Below are 23,386 nucleotides of genomic sequence, written 5' to 3' on the forward strand. Positions count from 1 at the left end.
GCAACCTCAGACACCCACACGCAACCTCAGACACCCACACGCAACCTCAGACACCCACACGCAACCTCAGACACCCACACGCAACCTCAGACACCCACACGCAACCTCAGACACCCACACGCAACCTCAGACACCCACACGCAACCTCCGACACCCACACGCAACCTCCGACACCCACACGCAACCTCCGACACCCACACGCAACCTGCAACCTCCACCCATACACAACCTCCGACACCCATACACAACCTCCGACACCCATACACAACCTCCGTCACAACCTCCGACACCCATACACAACCTCCGACACCCATACACAACCTTCGACACAACCTCCGACACCCATACACAACCTCCGTCACAACCTCCGACACCCATACACAACCTGCAACCTCCATACACAACCTCCGACACCCATACACAACCTCCAACACAACCTCCGACACCCATACACAACCTGCAACCTCCGACACCCACACACAACCTGCAACCTCCGACACCCACACACAACCTGCAACCTCCGACACCCACACGCAACCTCCGACACCCACACGCAACCTCCGACACCCACACGCAACCTCCGACACCCACACGCAACCTCCGACACCCACACGCAACCTCCGACACCCACACGCAACCTCCGACACCCACACGCAACCTCCGACACCCACACGCAACCTGCAACCTCCACACACAACCTCCAACACCCATACACAACCTGCAACTTCCGACACCCATAGACAACCTCCGACACCCATAGACACCCATACGCAACCTCCGACACCCATAGACACCCATACGCAACCTCCGACACCCATACGCAACCTCCGACACCCATACGCAACCTCCGACACCCATACGCAACCTCCGACACCCATACGCAACCTCCGACACCCATACGCAACCTCCGACACCCATACGCAACCTCCGACACCCATACGCAACCTCCGACACCCATACGCAACCTCCGACACCCATACGCAACCTCCGACACCCATACGCAACCTCCGACACCACCTCCGACACCCATACGCAACCTCCGACACCCATACACAACCTCCGACACCCATACACAACCTCCGACACCCATACACAACCTGCAACCTCCATACACAACCTCCGACACCCATACACAACCTCCGACACAACCTCCGACACCCATACACAACCTCCGACACAACCTCCGACACCCATACACAACCTCCGACACAACCTCCGACACCCATACACCACCTCCGACACCCATACACAACCTCCGACACCACCTCCGACACCCATACACAACCTCCGACACCACCTCCGACACCCATACACAACCTCCGACACCACCTCCGACACCCATACACAACCTCCGACACCCATACACAACCTGCAACCTCCATACACAACCTCCGACACCCATACACAACCTCCGACACAACCTCCGACACCCATACACAACCTGCAACTTCCGACACCCATACGCAACCTCCGACACCCATACGCAACCTCCGACACCCATACGCAACCTCCGACACCCATACGCAACCTCCGACACCCATACGCAACCTCCGACACCCAGACGCAACCTCCGACACCCAGACGCAACCTCCGACACCCAGACGCAACCTCCGACACCCAGACGCAACCTCCGACACCCAGACGCAACCTCCGACACCACCTCCGACACCCATACACAACCTCCGACACCCATACACAACCTCCGACACCACCTCCGACACCCATACACAACCTCCGACACCACCTCCGACACCCATACACAACCTCCGACACCACCTCCGACACAACCTCCGACACCCATACACAACCTCCGACACAACCTCCGACACCCATACACAACCTCCGACACAACCTCCGACACCCATACACAACCTCCGACACCCATACACAACCTGCAACTTCCGACACCCATACACAACCTCCGACACCCATACACATCCTCCAACACAACCTCCGACACCCATACACAACCTCCGACACCCATACACAACCTCCGACACCCATACACAACCTCCGACACCCATACACAACCTCCGACACAACCTCCGACACCCATACACAACCTCCGACACCCATACACAACCTCCGACACCCATACACCACCTCCGACACCCACACACAACCTGCAACCTCCGACACCCACACACAACCTGCAACCTCCGACACCCACACACAACCTCCGACACCCACACACAACCTCCGACACCCACACACAACCTGCAACCTCCACACACAACCTCCAAACACAACCTCCAACACCAAAACAACCTCCATACCAGGGTACCCGTGGGTCCTTAAAAAGTCTTAAAATGTCTTAAATTTAGTTTTACATATTCAAGGTCTAAAAATGTCTTTAAATGTCTGGAATTTTAGGAGGGGAGGCATTAAAAAGTGTGTTGCTCTGTTTTATTTTACCAATGTATATCCCACAGATCATTTCCGCAACGGCCGTATACTCCGCCTAATGGCAGTAGTACGTTACCTAACAGGTGGAAACAGCAGACAATGCTTTAGCTGCCAGCACGCTGCTTTTCTTATTTGAGGGCTGCGGCGGGAACAACAATATAAGGCTCCGATGCAGACATGGGTAAATGTCCATTCAGTGAAGTGGCTGGAGGATGAAAACATATTGTGGCTAGCTGAAACCTTCCAGTGATTCGTATGAGGCGCGATGTGAACTTGCCGAAAAACATTTAAACTTGGTACAATGGGCTGTAAAGCGCTGGATTCTCATATGAAATCTGAAAAACACAAGCGATATGATAGCACTCGTAATAGTAATATGCATATCGAGTCATTCGCTGCTAACTGCAGTTTAACTGTCAAAAAAAGTGCCAAAAATGATTTGTCTACTGTGTAGTGCGACCAAACGTCTGTATTTCCCGGGACGTATTTCACGTCCTGTGAGGAAATGTCCTGATTTTTAAATTGGCTTCATTGGACCATTCAATTTAAATGTACAGGCACTAGGGCACTGCGCACGGTGCTGCATGTGCCGTAACCCCTCAAGCTTTGTTTATACACGACGCGTCGCGACCGTTGCGAGGTTTCGCGTGCCGACAATGACGTAATCGCGGTGGCTCCGCCCCTGCGCGAGGTCCCCGCGTGCTGTTGCTTCGCGAGGTTGTGCACCCCCCCCCCCGTCAACAATTTACACTCGCAACCCTGGTATTATTTTTTCTTGTGAGAGGTATTAAAAAGGTCTTAAAAGTCATTGAATTTGAGATTTAAAAATGTGCAGATACCCTGCTCCATACACAACCTCCAACACCAAAACAACCTCCATACACAAAATCCATCACCAACACAACCCTCCATACACAACCTCCAACACCAACACAACCTCCATACACAACCTCCAACACAACCTGCAACACCAACACAACCTCCATACACAACCTCCGACACCAACACAACCTCCGACACCAACACAACCTCCGACACCAACACAACCTCTGACATCCATACACAACACCACCTGCAACATCGATACGCCACCTGCAACATCGATACGCCACCTCCGACATCGATACGCCACCTCCGACACCCATACGCCACCTCCGACACCCATACGCCACCTCCGACACCCATACGCCACCTCCGACACCCATACGCCACCTCCGACACTACCTCCGACATCCATACACAACCTGCAACCTCCGACACCCATACACAACCTCCGACACCCATACACACCCTCCGACACCCATACACAACCTCCGACACCCATACACAACCTCCGACACCCATACACAACCTCCGACACAACCTCCGACACCCATACACCACCTGCGACACCCATACACCACCTCCGACACAACCTCCAACACCAACACAACCTCCAACACCAACACAACCTCCAACACCAACACAACCTCCAACACCAACACAACCTCCGACATCCATACACAACCTAACCCTAACCTGCAACCTCCATACACAACCTGCAACCTCCATACACAACCTGCAACCTCCATACACAACCTCCATACACAACCTCCAACACCAACACAACCTCCAACACCAACACAACCTCCGACATCCATACACAACACCACCTGCAACATCGATACACCACCTCCGACATCGATACACCACCTCCGACACCCATACACAACCTCCGACACTACCTCCGACATCCATACACAACCTGCAACTTCCGACACCCATACACAACCTCTGACATCCATACACAACCTGCAACTTCCGACACCCATACACAACCTCCGACATCCATACACAACCTGCAACATCCGACACCCATACACAACCTCCGACACCCATACACCACCTGCGACACCCATACACCACCTGCGACACCCATACACCACCTGCGACACCCATACACCGCCTGCGACACCCATACACCACCTCCAACACAACCTCCAACACCCATACACAACCTAACCCTAACCTGCAACCTCCATACACAACCTGCAACCTCCATACACAACCACCAACACAACCTCCAACACCAACACAACCTCCATACACAACCTCCAACACCAACACAACCTCCGACATCCATACACAACACCACCTGCAACATCGATACACCACCTGCAACATCGATACTACACCTGCAACATCGATACACCACCTGCAACATCGATACACCACCTCCGACACCCATACACAACCTCCGACACCCATACACAACCTCCGACACTACCTCCGACATCCATACACAACCTGCAACTTCCGACACCCATACACAACCTCCGACACCCATACACAACCTCCAACACAACCTCCGACACCCATACACAACCTCCGACACCCATACACAACCTCCGACACCCATACACAACCTCCGACACCCATACACAACCTCCGACACCCATACACAACCTCCGACACCCATACACAACCTCCGACACAACCTCCGACACCCATACACAACCTCCGACACAACCTCCGACACCCATACACAACCTCCGACACAACCTCCGACACCCATACACAACCTCCGACACAACCTCCGACACCCATACACAACCTCCGACACCCATGCGACACCTATGCGACACCCATCCGACACCCATGCGACACCCATCCGACACCCATGCGACACCCATACACCACCTGCGACACCCATACACCACCTGCAACACAACCTCTGACATCCATACACAACACCACCTGCAACACCAACACAACATCGATACACCACCTGCAACATCGATACACCACCTGCAACATCGATACACCACCTGCAACACCCGTACACAACCTCCGACACCCGTACACAACCTCCGACACCCGTACACAACCTCCGACACCCATACACAACCTCCGTCACAACCTCCGACACCCATACACAACCAGCAACCTCCATACACAACCTCCGACACCCATACACAACCTCCGACACAACCTCCGACACCCATACACAACCTCCGACACCCATACGCAACCTCCGACACAACCTCCGACACCCATACACAACCTGCAACTTCCGACACCCATAGACAACCTCCGACACCCATAGACACCCATACGCAACCTCCGACACCCATACGCAACCTCCGACACCCATACACAACCTCCGACACCCATACACAACCTGCAACTTCCGACACCCATACACAACCTCCGACACCCATACACATCCTCCAACACAACCTCCGACACCCATACACAACCTCCGACACCCATACGCAACCTGCAACTTCCGACACCCATACACAACCTCAGACACCCATACACATCCTCCAACACAACCTCAGACACCCATACACATCCTCCAACACAACCTCAGACACCCATACACATCCTCCAACACAACCTCCGACACCCATACACAACCTCCGACACCCATACACAACCTCCGACACCCATACACAACCTCCGACACCCATACACAACCTCCGACACCCATACACAACCTCCGACACCCATACACAACCTCCGACACCCATACGCAACCTCCGACACCCATACGCAACCTCCGACACCCATACGCAACCTCCGACACCCATACACAACCTCCAACACAACCTCAGACACCCATACACATCCTCCAACACAACCTCCGACACCCATACACAACCTCCGACACCCATACACAACCTCCGACACCCATACACAACCTGCAACTTCCGACACCCATACACAACCTCAGACACCCATACACATCCTCCAACACAACCTCAGACACCCATACACATCCTCCAACACAACCTCAGACACCCATACACATCCTCCAACACAACCTCCGACACCCATACACAACCTCCGACACCCATACACAACCTCCGACACCCATACACAACCTCCGACACCCATACACAACCTCCGACACCCATACACAACCTCCGACACCCATACGCAACCTCCGACACCCATACGCAACCTCCGACACCCATACGCAACCTCCGACACCCATACACAACCTCCGACACCCATACACAACCTCCAACACAACCTCAGACACCCATACACATCCTCCAACACAACCTCAGACACCCATACACAACCTCCGACACCCATACACAACCTCCGACACCCATACACAACCTCCGACACCCATACACAACCTCCGACACCCATACACAACCTCCGACACCCATACACAACCTCCGACACCCATACGCAACCTCCGACACCCATACGCAACCTCCGACACCCATACGCAACCTCCAACACAACCTCAGACACCCATACACATCCTCCAACACAACCTCAGACACCCATACACAACCTCCGACACCCATACGCAACCTCCGACACCCATACGCAACCTCCGACACCCATACGCAACCTCCGACACCCATACGCAACCTCCGACACCCACACGCAACCTCCGACACCCACACGCAACCTCCGACACCCACACGCAACCTCCGACACCCACACGCAACCTCCGACACCCACACGCAACCTCCGACACCCACACGCAACCTCCGACACCCACACGCAACCTCCGACACCCACACGCAACCTCCGACACCCACACGCAACCTCCGACACCCACACGCAACCTCCGACACCCACACGCAACCTCCGACACCCACACGCAACCTCCGACACCCACACGCAACCTCCGACACCCACACGCAACCTCCGACACCCACACGCAACCTCCGACACCCACACGCAACCTCCGACACCCACACGCAACCTCCGACACCCACACGCAACCTCCGACACCCACACGCAACCTCCGACACCCACACGCAACCTCCGACACCCACACGCAACCTCCGACACCCACACGCAACCTCCGACACCCACACGCAACCTCCGACACCCACACGCAACCTCCGACACCCACACGCAACCTCCGACACCCACACGCAACCTCCGACACCCACACGCAACCTCCGACACCCACACGCAACCTCCGACACCCACACGCAACCTCCGACACCCACACGCAACCTCCGACACCCACACGCAACCTCCGACACCCACACGCAACCTCCGACACCCACACGCAACCTCCGACACCCACACGCAACCTCCGACACCCACACGCAACCTCCGACACCCACACGCAACCTCCGACACCCACACGCAACCTCCGACACCCACACGCAACCTCCGACACCCACACGCAACCTCCGACACCCACACGCAACCTCCGACACCCACACGCAACCTCCGACACCCACACGCAACCTCCGACACCCACACGCAACCTCCGACACCCACACGCAACCTCCGACACCCACACGCAACCTCCGACACCCACACGCAACCTCCGTCACAACCTCCGACACCCATAGGCAACCTCCGACACCCATAGGCAACCTCCGACACCCATAGGCAACCTCCGACACCCATACGCAACCTCCGACACCCATACGCAACCTCCGACACCCATAGGCAACCTCCGACACCCATACGCAACCTCCGACACCCATACGCAACCTCCGACACCCATACGCAACCTCCGACACCCATACGCAACCTCCGACACCCATACGCAACCTCCGACACCCATACGCAACCTCCGACACCCATACGCAACCTCCGACACCCATACGCAACCTCCGACACCCATACGCAACCTCCGACACCCATACGCAACCTCCGAAACCACCTACGACACCCATACGCAACCTCCGACACCCATACGCAACCTCCGACACCCATACGCAACCTCCGACACCCATACGCAACCTCCGACACCACCTCCGACACCCATACGCAACCTCCGACACCCATACACAACCTGCAACCTCCATACGCAACCTCCGACACCCATACACAACCTCCGACACCCATACACAACCTGCAACCTCCATACACAACCTCCGACACAACCTCCGACACCCATACACAACCTCCGACACAACCTCCGACACCCATACACCACCTCCGACACCCATACACAACCTCCGACACCACCTCCGACACCCATACACAACCTCCGACACCACCTCCGACACCCATACACAACCTCCGACACCACCTCCGACACCCATACACAACCTCCGACACCACCTCCGACACCCATACACAACCTGCAACCTCCATACACAACCTCCGACACCCATACACAACCTCCGACACAACCTCCGACACCCATACACAACCTGCAACTTCCGACACCCATACGCAACCTCCGACACCCATACGCAACCTCCGACACCCATACGCAACCTCCGACACCCATACGCAACCTCCGACACCCATACGCAACCTCCGACACCCATACGCAACCTCCGACACCCATACGCAACCTCCGACACCACCTCCGACACCACCTCCGACACCCATACACAACCTCCGACACCCATACACAACCTCCGACACCCATACACAACCTCCGACACCCATACACAACCTGCAACCTCCATACACAACCTCCGACACCCATACACAACCTCCGACACCACCTCCGACACCCATACACAACCTCCGACACCACCTCCGACACCCATACACAACCTCCGACACCACCTCCGACACCCATACACAACCTCCGACACCACCTCCGACACCCATACACAACCTCCGACACCACCTCCGACACCCATACACAACCTCCGACACCACCTCCGACACCCATACACAACCTCCGACACCACCTCCGACACCCATACACAACCTCCGACACCACCTCCGACACCCATACACAACCTCCGACACCACCTCCGACACCCATACACAACCTCCGACACCACCTCCGACACAACCTCCGACACCCATACACAACCTCCGACACAACCTCCGACACCCATACACAACCTCCGACACAACCTCCGACACCCATACACAACCTCCGACACCCATACACAACCTGCAACTTCCGACACCCATACACAACCTCCGACACCCATACACAACCTCCGACACCCATACACAACCTCCGACACAACCTCCGACACCCATACACAACCTCCGACACAACCTCCGACACCCATACACAACCCCGACACCCATACACAACCTCCGACACCCATACACAACCTCCGACACCCATACACAACCTCCGACACCCATACACAACCTCCGACACCCATACACCACCTCCGACACCCACACACAACCTGCAACCTCCGACACCCACACACAACCTGCAACCTCCGACACCCACACACAACCTGCAACCTCCGACACCCACACACAACCTCCGACACCCACACACAACCTCCGACACCCAGACACAACCTCCGACACCCACACACAACCTCCGACACCCACACACAACCTCCAAACACAACCTCCAACACCAAAACAACCTCCATACCAGGGTACCCGTGGGTCCTTAAAAAGTCTTAAAATGTCTTAAATTTAGTTTTACATATTCAAGGTCTAAAAATGTCTTTAAATGTCTGGAATTTTAGGAGGGGAGGCATTAAAAAGTGTGTTGCTCTGTTTTATTTTACCAATGTATATCCCACAGATCATTTCCGCAACGGCCGTATACTCCGCCTAATGGCAGTAGTACGTTACCTAACAGGTGGAAACAGCAGACAATGCTTTAGCTGCCAGCACGCTGCTTTTCTTATTTGAGGGCTGCGGCGGGAACAACAATATAAGGCTCCGATGCAGACATGGGTAAATGTCCATTCAGTGAAGTGGCTGGAGGATGAAAACATATTGTGGCTAGCTGAAACCTTCCAGTGATTCGTATGAGGCGCGATGTGAACTTGCCGAAAAACATTTAAACCTGGTACAATGGGCTGTAAAGCGCTGGATTCTCATATGAAATCTGAAAAACACAAGCGATATGATAGCACTCGTAATAGTAATATGCATATCGAGTCATTCGCTGCTAACTGCAGTTTAACTGTCAAAAAAAGTGCCAAAAATGATTTGTCTACTGTGTAGTGCGACCAAACGTCTGTATTTCCCGGGACGTATTTCACGTCCTGTGAGGAAATGTCCTGATTTTTAAATTAGCTTCATTGGACCATTCAATTTAAATGTACAGGCACTAGGGCACTGCGCACGGCGCTGCATGTGCCGTAACCCCTCAAGCTTTGTTTATACACGACGCGTCGCGACTGTTGCGAGGTTTCGCGTGCCGACAATGACGTAATCGCGGTGGCTCCGCCCCTGCGCGAGGTCCCCGCGTGCTGTTGCTTCGCGAGGTTGTGCACCCCCCCCCCCGTCAACAATTTACACTCGCAACCCTGGTATTATTTTTTCTTGTGAGAGGTATTAAAAAGGTCTTAAAAGTCATTGAATTTGAGATTTAAAAATGTGCAGATACCCTGCTCCATACACAACCTCCAACACCAAAACAACCTCCATACACAAAATCCATCACCAACACAACCCTCCATACACAACCTCCAACACCTACACAACCTCCAACACAACCTGCAACACCAACACAACCTCCATACACAACCTCCAACACCTACACAACCTCCGACATCCATACACTACACCACCTGCAACACCAACACTACACCACCTGCAACACCAACACTACACCACCTGCAACATCCATACACCACCTGCAACATCCATACACCACCTGCAACATCCATACACCACCTGTAACATCCATACACAACACAACCTGCAACACCCACCCATACACCACCTGTAACATCCATACACAACACAACCTGCAACACCCACCCACTCACAACCTGCAACACCCACCCACACACAACCTGCAACCTCCATACACAACCTCCATACACAGCCTGCAACACCCACACACAGCCTGCAACTTAAGGATGCTTGTGGAGACGGATCATTGCTGATTCGTTTTGGTCATGCCGGTACGACTTCAGCCCTTCTCTGCTTTCTCTACCGTTGTGCTGTGTTGTAAGGTGTCTCACCACCTATCTCTCTCTTTACATTTCTCTTGCAAATCCCTTATTCGAGTTACTATCTCCTGCGCCGCTACCTGGCCTATCTCAAGTTTTCCTCCATCTGTTTCTCTTCCTATCTGTTATTCATTTATTTTGGGAAGGTTTTGTTTTGTTGCGGCATTTTTGCCTGTAGCGACGAGTTTTTTCCGTGTCTTTGGAGTTGCCTTTGTTATTTTTATCCCCTCTCGCTACGGGTGAGTTTTGCTTTTTATGCGTTGATTTTTCCGCATTTTGTGTTCTATTTTCTCCCGAGTGTCTACGGTTGAGTTTCAGTTTACAGTTGGTGTTGCAACACCAACACAACCGGTAACACCAATACAACCGGCAACCTCCATACACAACCTGCAACTGCAACATCTGGTGGTTGTGTTTTTTATTTATTTATTTATTTTTTCCCCTGCCCTTGTCTTTTCCCTTTTTATTCTTTCTCTTCTCTTTTCTTGGTCCACCTAACCCAATAATTATCAATTTGCATATTGTTATCACTATATTATAGATAATTGTTATAATTGTCATTTGAACTTTACATAAAAACAAAGTTGTCCTCCAAAGATGGGGGGGGGGGGGGGGGTGGAGGTGGGCCATTAAAAGAAAATAATAAATAACCTGCAACATCCAAACACAACCTGCAACATCTGGTGGTTGTGTTTTATATTTATTTATTTATTTTATTTTTTCCCTGCCCTTGTATTTTCCCTTTTTATTCTTTCTCTCCCCCTCTTTTCTTGGTCCACCTAACCCCAATAATGATCACTTTGCATATTGTTATCACTATATTATACATAATTGTTATAATTGTCATTTGAACTGTACATAAAAACAAAGTTGTCCTCCAAAGATGGTGGGGGTGTGGAGGTGGGCCATTTAAAAAAAAAAAAAAAAAAAAAAAAAACCTGCAACATTCATACACAACCTGCAACATCCAAACACAACCTGCAACATCTGGTGGTTGTGTTTTATATTTATTCATTTATTTTATTTTTTTCCCTGCCCTTGTATTTTCCCTTTTTATTCTTTCTCTCCCCCTCTTTTCTTGGTCCACCTAACCCCAATAATTATCACTTTGCATATTATCACTATATTATACATAATTGTTATAATTGTCATTTGAACTTTACATAAAAAGAGGTGGGGCATAAAAAAAAAAAAAAAACATCCAAACACACTCTGCAACATCCAAACACAACCTGCAACATCTGGTGGTTGTGTTTTTTATTTATTTATTTATTTATTTATTTTCCCCCTGCCCTTGTCTTTTCCCTTTTTATTCTTTCTTTTCTCCTCTTTTCTTGGTCCACCTAACCCCAATAATTATCATTTTGCATATTATCACTATATTATACATAATTGTTATAATTGTCATTTGAAATTTACATAAAAACAAAGTTGTCCTCCAAAGATTGGGGGGGGGGGGGGGTGGAGGTGGGCCATTAAAAAAAAAAAAAAAAAAAAAAAAAAAAAACAAACCTGCAACATCCAAACACAACCTGCAACATCTATACACAACCTGCAACATCTGGTGGTTGTGTTTTATATTTATTTATTTTCCCCCTGCCCTTGTCTTTTCCCTTTTTATTCTTTCTCTCCCCCTCTTTTCTTGGTCCACCTAACCCCAATAATTATCACTTTGCATATTATCACTATATTATACATAATTGTTATAATTGTCATTTGAACATCCATACTCATCCATGCAACATCCATACTCATCCATGCAACATCCATACTCATCCATGCAACATCCATGCAACATCCATACACAACCTCCAACACAACCTGCAACCTCCATACACAACATCCATACACAGCCTGCAACACCCACACACAGCCTGCAACTTAAGGAAGCTTGTGGAGACGGATCATTGCTGATTCATTTTGGTCATGCCGGTACGACTTTAGCCCTTCTCTGCTTTCTCTACCGTTGTGCTGTGTTGTAAGGTGTCTCACCACCTATCTCTCTCTTTACATTTCTCTTGCAAATCCTATCACTTATTCGAGTTACTATCTCCTGCGCCGCTACCTGGCCTATCTCAAGTTTTCCTCCATCTGTTTCTCTTCCTATCTGTTATTCATTTATTTTGGGAAGGTTTTGTTTTGTTGCGGCATTTTTGCCTGTAGCGACGAGTTTTTTCCGTGTTTTTTGAGTTGCCTTTGTTATTTTTATCCCCTCTCACTACGGGTGAGTTTTGCTTTTTATGCGTTGATTTTTCCGCATTTTGTGTTCTATTTTCTCCCAAGTGTCTACGGTTGAGTTTCAGTTTACAGTTGGTTTTGCAACACCAACACAACCGGCAACCTCCATACACAACCTGCAACATCCATACACAACCTGCAACATCTGGTGGTTGTGTTTTTTATTTATTTATTTATTTATTTTTCCCCTGCCCTTGTCTTTTCCCTTTTTATTCTTTCTCTTCTACTCTTTTCTTGGTCCACCTAAACCCAATAATTATCACTTTGCATATTGTTATCACTATATTATACATAATTGTTATAATTGTCATTTGAACTTTGGAGGACAACTTTGTTTTTATGTAAAGATAGGGGGGGGGGGGGGGTGGAGGTGGGCCATTATTTATGGCCCACCTCCATATGGGCCATATGGGCCATACACAACCTGCAACAACCTAACCCCAATAATTATCACTTTGCATATTGTTATCACTATATTATACATAATTGTTATAATTGTCATTTGAACTTTACAAAAAAACAAAGTTGTCCTCCAAAGATGGGGGGGGGGGTATTAAAAAAAAAAACCTGCAACATCCAAACACAACCTGCAACATCTGGTGGTTGTGTTTTATATTTATTCATTTATTTTATTTTTTTCCCTGCCCTTGTATTTTCCCTTTTTATTCTTTCTCTCCCCCTCTTTTCTTGGTCCACCTAACCCCAATAATTATCACTTTGCATATTATCACTATATTATACATAATTGTTATAATTGTCATTTGAACTTTACATAAAAAGAGGTGGGGCATAAAAAAAAAAAAAAAACATCCAAACACACTCTGCAACATCCAAACACAACCTGCAACATCTGGTGGTTGTGTTTTTTATTTATTTATTTATTTATTTATTTTCCCCCTGCCCTTGTCTTTTCCCTTTTTATTCTTTCTTTTCTCCTCTTTTCTTGGTCCACCTAACCCCAATAATTATCACTTTGCATATTATCACTATATTATACATAATTGTTATAATTGTCATTTGAAATTTACATAAAAACAAAGTTGTCCTCCAAAGATTGGGGGGGGGGGTGGAGGTGGGCCATTAAAAAAAAAAAAAAAAAAAAAAAAAAAAAACAAACCTGCAACATCCAAACACAACCTGCAACATCTATACACAACCTGCAACATCTGGTGGTTGTGTTTTATATTTATTTATTTTCCCCCTGCCCTTGTCTTTTCCCTTTTTATTCTTTCTCTCCCCCTCTTTTCTTGGTCCACCTAACCCCAATAATTATCACTTTGCATATTATCACTATATTATACATAATTGTTATAATTGTCATTTGAACATCCATACTCATCCATGCAACATCCATACTCATCCATGCAACATCCATACTCATCCATGCAACATCCATGCAACATCCATACACAACCTCCAACACAACCTGCAACCTCCATACACAACATCCATACACAGCCTGCAACACCCACACACAGCCTGCAACTTAAGGAAGCTTGTGGAGACGGATCATTGCTGATTCATTTTGGTCATGCCGGTACGACTTTAGCCCTTCTCTGCTTTCTCTACCGTTGTGCTGTGTTGTAAGGTGTCTCACCACCTATCTCTCTCTTTACATTTCTCTTGCAAATCCTATCACTTATTCGAGTTACTATCTCCTGCGCCGCTACCTGGCCTATCTCAAGTTTTCCTCCATCTGTTTCTCTTCCTATCTGTTATTCATTTATTTTGGGAAGGTTTTGTTTTGTTGCGGCATTTTTGCCTGTAGCGACGAGTTTTTTCCGTGTTTTTTGAGTTGCCTTTGTTATTTTTATCCCCTCTCACTACGGGTGAGTTTTGCTTTTTATGCGTTGATTTTTCCGCATTTTGTGTTCTATTTTCTCCCAAGTGTCTACGGTTGAGTTTCAGTTTACAGTTGGTTTTGCAACACCAACACAACCGGCAACCTCCATACACAACCTGCAACATCCATACACAACCTGCAACATCTGGTGGTTGTGTTTTTTATTTATTTATTTATTTATTTTTCCCCTGCCCTTGTCTTTTCCCTTTTTATTCTTTCGTTTCTCCTCTTTTCTTGGTCCACCTAAACCCAATAATTATCACTTTGCATATTGTTATCACTATATTATACATAATTGTTATAATTGTCATTTGAACTTTGGAGGACAACTTTGTTTTTATGTAAAGATGGGGGGGGGGGGGGTGGAGGTGGGCCATTATTTATGGCCCACCTCCATATGGGCCATCCATACACAACCTGCAACAACCTAACCCCAATAATTATCACTTTGCATATTGTTATCACTATATTATACATAATTGTTATAATTGTCATTTGAACTTTACAAAAAAACAAAGTTGTCCTCCAAAGATGGGGGGGGGGGGGTATTAAAAAAAAAAACCTGCAACATCCAAACACAACCTGCAACATCTGGTGGTTGTGTTTTATATTTATTTATTTATTTATTTATTGTCCCCCCTGCCTTTGTCTTTTCCCTTTTTATTCTTTCTCTTCTCCTCTTTTCTTGGTCCACCTAACCCCAATAATTATCACTTTGCATATTGTTATCACTATATTATACATAATTGTTATAATTGTAATTTGAACTTTACATAAAAAGAGGTGGGCCATTAAAAAAAAAAAAAAAAAAAAAAAACCTGCAACATCCATACACAACCTGCAACATCTGGTGGTTGTGTTTTTTATTTATTTATTTTTTTCCCCCTGCCCTTGTCTTTTCCCTTTTTATTCTTTCTCTTCTCCTCTTTTCTTGGTCCACCTAACCCCAATAATTATCACTTTGCATATTGTTATCACTATATTATACATAATTGTTATAATTGTCATTTGAAATTTACATAAAAAGAGGTGGGGCATTAAAAAAAAAAAAAAACATCCAAACACACCCTGCAACATCCAAACACAACCTGCAACATCTGGTGGTTGTGTTTTATATTTATTTATTTATTTATTTTCCCCCTGCCCTTGTCTTTTCCCTTTTTATTCTTTCGTTTCTCCTCTTTTCTTGGTCCACCTAACCCCAATAATTATCACTTTGCATATTATCACTATATTATACATAATTGTTATAAATGTCATTTGAACTTTACATAAAAACAAAGTTGTCCTCCAAAGATGGTGGGGGTGTGGAGGTGGGCCATTAAAAAAAAAAAAAAAAAAAAAAAAAAAAAAAAAAAAAAAAAACCTGCAACATCCATACACATGCATGCAACATCCATACACAACCTGCAACATCCATACACAACCTGCAGCATCTGGTGGTTGTGTTTTTTATTTATTTATTTATTTATTGTCCCCCTGCCTTTGTCTTTTCCCTTTTTATTCTTTCTCTTCTCCTCTTTTCTTGGTCCACCTAACCCCAATAATTATCACTTTGCATATTGTTATCACTATATTATACATAATTGTTATAATTGTCATTTGAACTTTACATAAAAACAAAGTTGTCCTCCAAAGATGGGGGGGGGCATTAAAAAAAAAAAACAACCTGCAACATGCATGCAACATTCATACACATCCTGCAACATCAATACACAACCTGCAACATCTGGTGGTTGTGTTTTATATTTATTTATTTATTTTATTGTTTTCCCTGCCCTTGTATTTTCCCTTTTTATTCTTTCTCTCCCCCTCTTTTCTTGGTCCACCTAACCCCAATAATTATCAATTTGCATATTGTTATCACTATATTATACATAATTGTTAATGTAAATCATCAATAAATGATGACCTGTTCAATGTACAAACTTCTTGTGTGATTCTTGTACTCTTCTGTTAAGAAGTATAAAGACGAAGTCTGTGAAGAGCACTTAGTGATTCATAAGTGATTCATGTAAGGAGTGCTTATAAATGCTAATTAAATGTTAGGTGCACTTACAAAGTCATTTTTATTTTAAATATACTGATATGACATTATAGAGTATACCAGTGAGAATGGGATTATCACTGTGAATCTTTATAAAGAATTGTGAGAATAAACAGCTTTTGTTAAGCTTTATGATGCTGGTTTCACCAATATTCAAGAGAACAGGAACATACATATATTATAGGGGACTATAGCACTTAATAACTTAGTGCTATAAAGCCTTATAATATACTCTTCTAACATGTTATGTGTGTAGTTATGAACACTTATGTACAGTTACAAATGCTTGTCAAACATTATAAAGCCTTATGAATGCTTTATAGATGTTTATAAATGCCCATATAATGCATTATAGATACCAGATTCATAGAAAGTGTTACCTAATTTTCTTCTGAGAGCCGCGTCATTCCCTCGGTGAGCAATTTCACAGACTCTCTAAGGACCATGTTTTCTGCAGCGAGTGCTTCTACCTGCTGCTGGCTGAACTCCACTGACTCCTGCAAAGCCTGAAACTCTTGGTGGAGAATTTCCACTAGAGCCAGGCACGCGTCACACCTGGATAGTTTGTTGTTAATGGACTCCAAAATGTCCACCGTGCTGCCATGCTCCCGGGGAAGCTTTGGGGCGGCTCCTCTTGGTGGATGGCAACTTACCTGGTTTGCTCATGATAACTGTCAAAGCAATCTTCTATATAAGTGAATATAATGTCCAGATTCTATACGCGGTGCTCCAAAGTGGTTGAGTTTGTTGAGATTTATTAGATTACAAAAAAAAAACACCTTAGAAATGATTATTTATTTTTAGGTTGTCTAAAACTAAGCTAGCGGGATATAAAGAAATTTGCTGATAAGTTTGTTAGCAGTGGCCTGCCGCCTTTCAAAAGCTCCACCTTGTACCTTCTACTGGTTTGCAGTCTGCCATCTAGTCAGTCATTTTTCCAGCTGATTGAACTTAAGTACAGACTAAAATGCGTGAAAAGATTCGAAATGTATCGAAACTACGTGACGTAACGAACCCTGTTTTTGGAACAGTGGATGTATTGATGGCTTTTCCAGGAGCCTCATATTGCTTGAAGCATATAAAACAAACAATGATCCAAGTGTCATTGCTGGTTACTTTATGGACGCAGTGATCAAAACCGGGGGTTGTCCTGCAAGACTGAGATTAGATTTAGGTACAGAAAATGTTCATGTGGCCGAGATGCAAAGAGTTTTGCACTTTTCAGATGGTCAACCTGAAGCAGATAATGTAACATTTGGTCCAAGCACTGGACATAAGCTAATTGAAAGATGGTGGCTCGTCTTGCGTAGTGAATGTATCCAGTTTTGGATTGACCTTTTTGACAAACAGAGAGGATGGACATTTCTCAAACACCTTCTTGGACAAATCACTTATCCAGTTCTGTTTTCTTCCCACAGTCCAGGTGAGCTTGATTTAGTGACTAATATACATGCACACTATTTGTGTTTCATTTATACTTCACATATAAAGTTTTTATATATATATATATATATATATATATATATATATATATATATATATATATATATATATTGAAAGAATTAATTAATGACTAGATTATTTTTTACTTGATTGCTGGGGAGAGATAATGAGCGTGACTCAAATGCTGAGTAGAACGAGATTTATTCAGTGCAAGTCCAGAACCTTACTTGTTGTCACAGTTCAAGTCATAATCCAATACCAGAGAGTTATCCACCATTGAACAATAACCAGCACAAATATATTAGACATAATGTAAACTTTAGATGACTAGGTAGATAGCTTAGCTTCTTTCACTGAAGTTTTTTTTTAAATTGCTACTTGTTTGTACATACAGAACAGAACACTTGTATTTGTGGTCTTTGACATCTTTGATTTGTAAGTGATATATAAAAACAATTGATAATCAAACTTTGACGGCTTTCTTTAATTAATTCAAAACACAATACTTGTACTTTTTACTTTCAGTACTTGAGTAATACATTTTAGAATAAACTATTTGCAATACTTAAGTACAAAAAATGCTGAATGCTTCTGTACTTCTACTTAAGTAAAGTTTTTAAAGAACACTTCAACTTCTACTCAAGTCAATTTTTTGATAGAGTACTTGTACTTTTACTCAAGTATGGGTCTCTAATACTTTATACAACACTGGGTGTGGAGGGACAGGTGAGAAACTTCATTGCAGGGTTGCAACTACATACTTTCAGAGGTGTATGCAAACATACTATCGGCGCCCCCCGCACTCCACCCCCCACCAACTCTGCAAATAATTTTCTCAAGTGTTGGCAATTTTTCAAGATCGCTTGGAGTGAGATTTGAACCTCTAGTGCAGCGCCCCTATGCTTCGCATACGCTGCATAGCCCCTTTTTGCGCCACTGCTTCGTTGGTCATACCAACTGTAAGGAATCGTATGGAATTCAGGAAGGAAAGACCTACCTCATCATGGGCCAAAGTGTCCACCTACCAAGGGTTGGAGGAAGGTACTCGTACATAGGATTGTATATCTGGAACATTTTTGGGATTTGCTTTCAGTATGCACATATGATTGCAATTCTATATTCTGAAAAGTCTGTTAATTGACTTTATTGTGAACTTCATGTTAAGAGATGTTCATGAGAGATGTTGACCATATGTGTGTGGACCCTCACTTGCAGACCAAAAAGACTAATACATTTGTTTCATCATCACTTTGTGTATGTATTGAGGGTGTTCCATACCACTCCGTAGTGTTTCTGTCTAATATGGTGTACTATATTGCAGAGGTGGGACCAAGTCAGTGTTTTGCAAGTCTCAAGTAAGTCCAAGTCTTTATACCTCAAGTCCAGAGTCAAGTCTCAAGCAAAGACACTCAAGTCAAGTCAAGTCTCGAGTCAAGACAGGCAACAGTCAAGTCAAGTCCCAAGTCTGAAACTTGGAATTTCAAGTCCTTTCGAGTCTTTTTTTTTTTTTTTTACCAATGTTGCAGGTATATTTTAAATGTAAATAATAGACATGCGTTCTTTTTAAAATCTGTATTCTCCTCAAATCTTGATAAAAACATGTGCAACTGAAAACACGAAGTATAAAAAAAATTAAAATTACACCTCTTTATTGCACAGTTCAATTTGTTAAACTTAGCTGCAAAAATATTCATACTTTAAACTACAATTTTCCAGAAATAAATATTCTGTGAAAAAGTCATAAGTAGAACTCCATGTTCAAATAAAAAGTGCTGATATTTTCACAGTACAATACAAAGAACCATAACAGCATTTTCCCTCTCTTCTCTTATCTGGTTTCTTGGAGAACATGTGTGAGTGACACAAGACAAACAAATATAAGAACTGAACAATTAACAGGAATCTACAACTTTAGACATTTCAGTAAACTATTCTGCATTGCATTTGCTGGCCAAAAGTCTGTATGTCATTTGTGCACGATGAATGATGTCCCCATAGCTGAAAACTCGCTCCACTTTTGTCAATATATTTTTTTCTCAACGTAGATGTCTTCAAATGCACAATCCATGCTGAGATAGAACTGGATATTATGATGGTGACAGAGAGAGGCTCTCTTCCCCGAGTTCAGATACAGAACCCAGGGTTGCCAACTCTCACGCATTGAGCGTGAGACACACGCATTTGACTGTCTTCACACGCTCACACCACACATCCGATTTCTCACGCCAGAAACTAATCTAGTTTATTTACCTCTGATCCACATCTATGATTCAATGAGTTACTAGTTCGCTCTGGCACCAACCACTGGCGATCGATCGATCGCGATATAATACTTAATTTGTGTCAATTTTACACCCCGCCCGGTAAAAATTTACGTTCGCCAACCCCCCATTTGATTGGTTGTGCTGCAGCTCATGCACACACACACGTACAGAGTGTGGAAAAGCAGAGGACCGGTCTGCGTCAGAAGGACGGAAATGAAATTAATGGGGCGCACTTTATAAATATTAATATGCGCTTTAAAACTTAGATTTGGGGTAAAAAAAAATCAAGTCTTTGCAAGTAAACAGGTTCAAGTCCAATTCAAGTCCCAAGTTATTGGTGTAAAAGTCCAAGTCAAGTCTAAGTCTCTGAATATTTTTTCAAGTCAAGTCAAAAGTCTTAATATTAATGACTCAAGTCTGACTCGAGTCCAAGTCATGTGACTCGAGTCCCCACCTCTGCTATATTGTATAAATATAGTGCGCGTGTGTCTATGTTGTACAATATTCTCATCTGGTAGTCATGAACACTGAGTAAAAGTGACACAATTAAGACCTACAGACCAAGGTGACAGGACAAAATTATCTTAAATGAATGGCAGGTACCTCATCTTGTGAGGTCAGTCTAAGGTCAGTCTAAACAATCCTGTTGGTAAAACTAATAAAGACAGTCTCACTAATAACCTGAAGGTGATAAGATATCATTTTGTAAAAGAATAAAAAAAGTAATTCCAGTAAATCCAAATGTGCATGGTCAAGCACCCAGCCTGAGGGACCAACCTCCCCCGCAACACAAACACACCCCTCCACTATCTTCTCTCAATCTGTTCATTAATGATTTCCTGCACCTGTCCCTTCCTTGCCTTTTGGGTCTGCTGTTTTAGCCCACAGCAACGCTCATCCAGGACTGTACGTCGTTTCCTCTCTGCTCTTGACTTCTAGCTTTACTGCTAGTGTTATTCTTCATGTTTGCTTTTAGAGAGTGTGCTGCTGTGCTTCTTTGGGTCTTATCAGTATAGAGACACTCTACACCTGGACTTGTGTTTCACTCCCTCCATGCACCCATCACACAAATCAGTTAAATGCCAGTAGCAATATTCCAAAATTCACATAAGTTAATAAATATATTAATCAAATACTTTATATGTTCTGGACACACATACAAAATCATTATTTAACTTCTAGGGGGGATTGCCAAATTATCAAAGGTTGAATTTACTCAAGAAATGCCCGTAGGCCGAGTGGTTTACAGTAATATTGACTGATTAACCCTTCGCGTTCCTCAGTGCAGCACTTTCACATTTCCCTTGTACATTCAGTAATGAAGAATCAGGCAGATAGATCACACTACAGATGTGTTGGAAAAATTATATGGTATATTCTTGTGTATGGACTGTAACTGCATGAGGTCAGCTAGGACACTTCTGAAAATTGTTTCTTATTGAGTGAGACTAAATCTATTGGAATCAAACATGAACAAATTAAATAATTCACAAACAACTGAAAAAAATATTTTTATGATTATGCAAACGAGTAATAAAAACTATAAACAATGAAGCAAACAGACCTGCAGCTCTACATCTGGATAGGTCTGTGCATACAAATGTGACCCTAAAAGGGGATATGAAAATTTAATGTAATAATATATACAACTCAGTGTGTGCAAGTGTGGGATGTGCGTGTGTTGCACAACATTATTTCGGACTAGAGGTGCTAAGAGTTTGAGCTTTAAGAGTTCTTATCTCGGAAGGTTAGCAGTCCCCACTTTGTGAAATTCCATTAAAACCCTTGCACCTCTTTGCCTCACTCCCCTGTGTTACATAACCACACTACTGGGAAGGGGAGAGGGGCAGGCTGTTGTGGAGTTGAACCCAGAGAAGAGAGAGGTGTAGGTGTGTGTGTGTGTGTGTGTGTGTGTGTGTGTGTGTGTGTGTGTGTGTGTGTGTGTGCGCGTGTGTGTGCGCGTGTGTGTGTGTGTGTGTGTGTGTGAGGTGTGTGTGTGAGGTGTGTGTGTGTGAGGTGTGTGTGTGTGTGTGTGTGTGTGTGTGTGTGTGTGTGTGTGTGTGTGTGTGTATAAAAGTTTTGGTTCTGCCCAGTAACAGGCACTTGTGCAGACAGAGGATGGATCAGACAGACAGGACGCATGTGGTGTGGCTAACGGCTACACTTCTCTCCTTCCCCCTCCTTACACTATGTGACCCACTGTGAGTATACAGTCTCTCTCACACACAAAACGGCATGTGAAATTTAAATAAGTAACAATGTTTGATTTAGGAATGCATAAACAGCATTGTCTGTAGATGATTCTATGGGA

At 45.5% G+C, this 23,386-nt stretch overlaps 1 protein-coding gene across 5 annotated transcripts in view; it reads left to right on the forward strand.

Annotated features, from left to right (window-relative positions):
• LOC143473596 (complement C3-like) overlaps nt 1–23,386 on the forward strand; it is a 63,754-nt gene that overhangs the window by 5,998 nt on the left and 34,370 nt on the right. For 4 of the 5 annotated variants that reach the window (XM_076970662.1, XM_076970659.1, XM_076970661.1 and 1 more), the window contains exon 4: nt 23,169–23,276. In XM_076970662.1, the coding sequence (XP_076826777.1) occupies nt 23,194–23,276 (83 nt within the window). In that variant the 5' untranslated portion in view covers nt 23,169–23,193. Of the gene's footprint in view, nt 1–23,168; nt 23,277–23,386 lie in introns of those variants that run through there. The other variant, XM_076970663.1, reaches the window with a different exon arrangement.

This window comes from Brachyhypopomus gauderio, chromosome 13 (genome assembly GCF_052324685.1).
Source record: "Brachyhypopomus gauderio isolate BG-103 chromosome 13, BGAUD_0.2, whole genome shotgun sequence".
NCBI classification, from domain to species: Eukaryota; Metazoa; Chordata; class Actinopteri; order Gymnotiformes; family Hypopomidae; genus Brachyhypopomus; species Brachyhypopomus gauderio.